The following is a 1,901-nucleotide window of genomic DNA, read 5'->3' on the forward strand; positions in this document are numbered from 1 at the left end:
AAAAAAAAAAAAAAATCCATTTATCTGCTATCTTCCACATGTGTCCTAGGTTGCAAACCCCTAAGTTTGTCATTTGCAGGGACCTACTGTATTTTCTTTTTCAATATGAGAGAGAGAGAGAGAGAAATTTCTCTTCTGGCAAATTAAATACTTATGTTTAAGCATATAACATTTTAATCCCAACAGATTAAAATGTGTGTATTTGATCACTGAAAATCTTATTTGACCCATTGTTAATAATGAACTTTTGTTTATTTAAAAGATGTGGCTCATTATGTTTGTGATACTGCAGTGGCTAAAGCCTTTTTCTAACTTTTCAGGGAAGTGTGACAGCAATGACAGTATTTTTTCCCTTGGATACAGCTAGACTTCGACTTCAGGGTAAGTAGTTATCTTTTGTAGTAATCATATTCCTGTTCATTTGGCGTCAGAGAGCAAAACATTTTCTCTAGTAAGTTCTCAATTAATATAAAGATACTCTGTTTCTTTAGAGATCTACCGTGGTCTGTTTTCACTGACTTTAAATACTGGTCATCATTGCTGTTTCCTGATTAGCAGAGAGTCATTCATGGATGAGTCACAACCTTAGCCATTTTCTAATCTGCAAGAACCTGAGTGGGCTTGCATTAATAATTTTGAACCCTTTCTAATAAGCCATATGACTTTTTAAAGGCACAAAGTGGAGAGTATTTTGAGGGAGGTAGATTTTCTCAAAAGAAGAAGAATAGGAAATATAATGGAGCCAAATACCCACTGTCATTGCTAATCTAGGCACGTAGTCCTAATCTGCCTCTTTAGGTTTGTAGGATTCTGCAACTCACTATAATTCTTGCTTGTTTTTTTTTTCTCAATTTTTTTTCAACTTGAAATTATAAATCTATGCCAGAACTTACATGAAGAGATGAGTAAGATCAGCTATGAATACTAATTCAAAGCATGAAGGTAAAAGCCTTCATGCCTGCTATTTTTGGTCAATTTTAGAGGTTTTGGTTAGGAAATAATTTCATATGATTCAAAAAAGAAAATGTATATAGAAAGGTATAAAGTACAGTGAAAACACTCACTGTGGTCTGTCCTGTCCTCCTTTCCTCTTCACTGCATGTAACACCTTTGCTAATTTCTTGAATAGCCCTGCAGACTTTCTTTATAGAAAAACAAGCAAATGAAAATATATATTTTACAATTTTATCCCTTTCTTAACACAAAAAACAAACTCTACACACTGATCTGTACCTTGCGTTTGGTTGTTTGTTTTTGAGACAGGGTCTCACTGTGTTACCCAGGGTAGCCTCAAAATCCTGGCCTCAAGTGATCCTCCTGTGTCAATCTCCCACATAGCGGGAGTAGTTGAATAGCTGGGATTACAGGCGCGTGTCACTGTACCCAGCCTGTACCTTGCATTTTTCACTCGAAGTATGTTTTGGATGCCTTCCCAATCAGCACATTGGTTGTTTCTTCATCTTATCTTACAGCTATAGAGTGTTCCATGGTGTGGATGCACCATAGACTGTCTACTCTTCCCCTATTGTAGATTCTTGGGTTGTTTCTACTCCTTTGTTATTAGAATAGATTTGTTCAAGGCCGGGCCGGTGGCTCACTCCTGTAATCCTAGCACTCTGGGAGGCTGAGGCAGGAGGATCGTTTGAGCTCTCGCGTTCGAGACCAGCCTGAGCAAGAGCGAGACCCCGTCTCTACTAAAAATACAAAGAAATTAGCTGGACAACTAAAAATATATAGAAAAAATTAGCCAGGCATGGTGGCGTATGCCTGTAGTCCCAGCTACTCAGGAGGCTGAGGCAGAGAGAGGATTGCTTGAGCCCAGGAGTTTGAGGTTGCTGTGAGCTAGGCTGATGCCATGGCACCGTAGCCCAGGCAACAGAGTGAGACTCTGTCTGAAAAAA

The 1,901-nt window shown here is 38.7% G+C and overlaps 1 protein-coding gene across 1 annotated transcript in view; it reads left to right on the forward strand.

Moving 5' to 3' along the window:
- Window positions 1-1,901, forward strand: part of SLC25A17 (solute carrier family 25 (mitochondrial carrier; peroxisomal membrane protein, 34kDa), member 17) — a 65,600-nt gene that overhangs the window by 21,701 nt on the left and 41,998 nt on the right. The window contains exon 2 of the mRNA XM_012638102.1: window positions 321-381. Coding sequence (XP_012493556.1) covers window positions 321-381 — 61 coding nt within the window. The remainder of the gene's footprint in view (window positions 1-320; window positions 382-1,901) is intronic.

This window comes from Propithecus coquereli, unplaced genomic scaffold (genome assembly GCF_000956105.1).
Source record: "Propithecus coquereli isolate 6110/MARCELLA unplaced genomic scaffold, Pcoq_1.0 Scaffold126, whole genome shotgun sequence".
NCBI classification, from domain to species: Eukaryota; Metazoa; Chordata; class Mammalia; order Primates; family Indriidae; genus Propithecus; species Propithecus coquereli.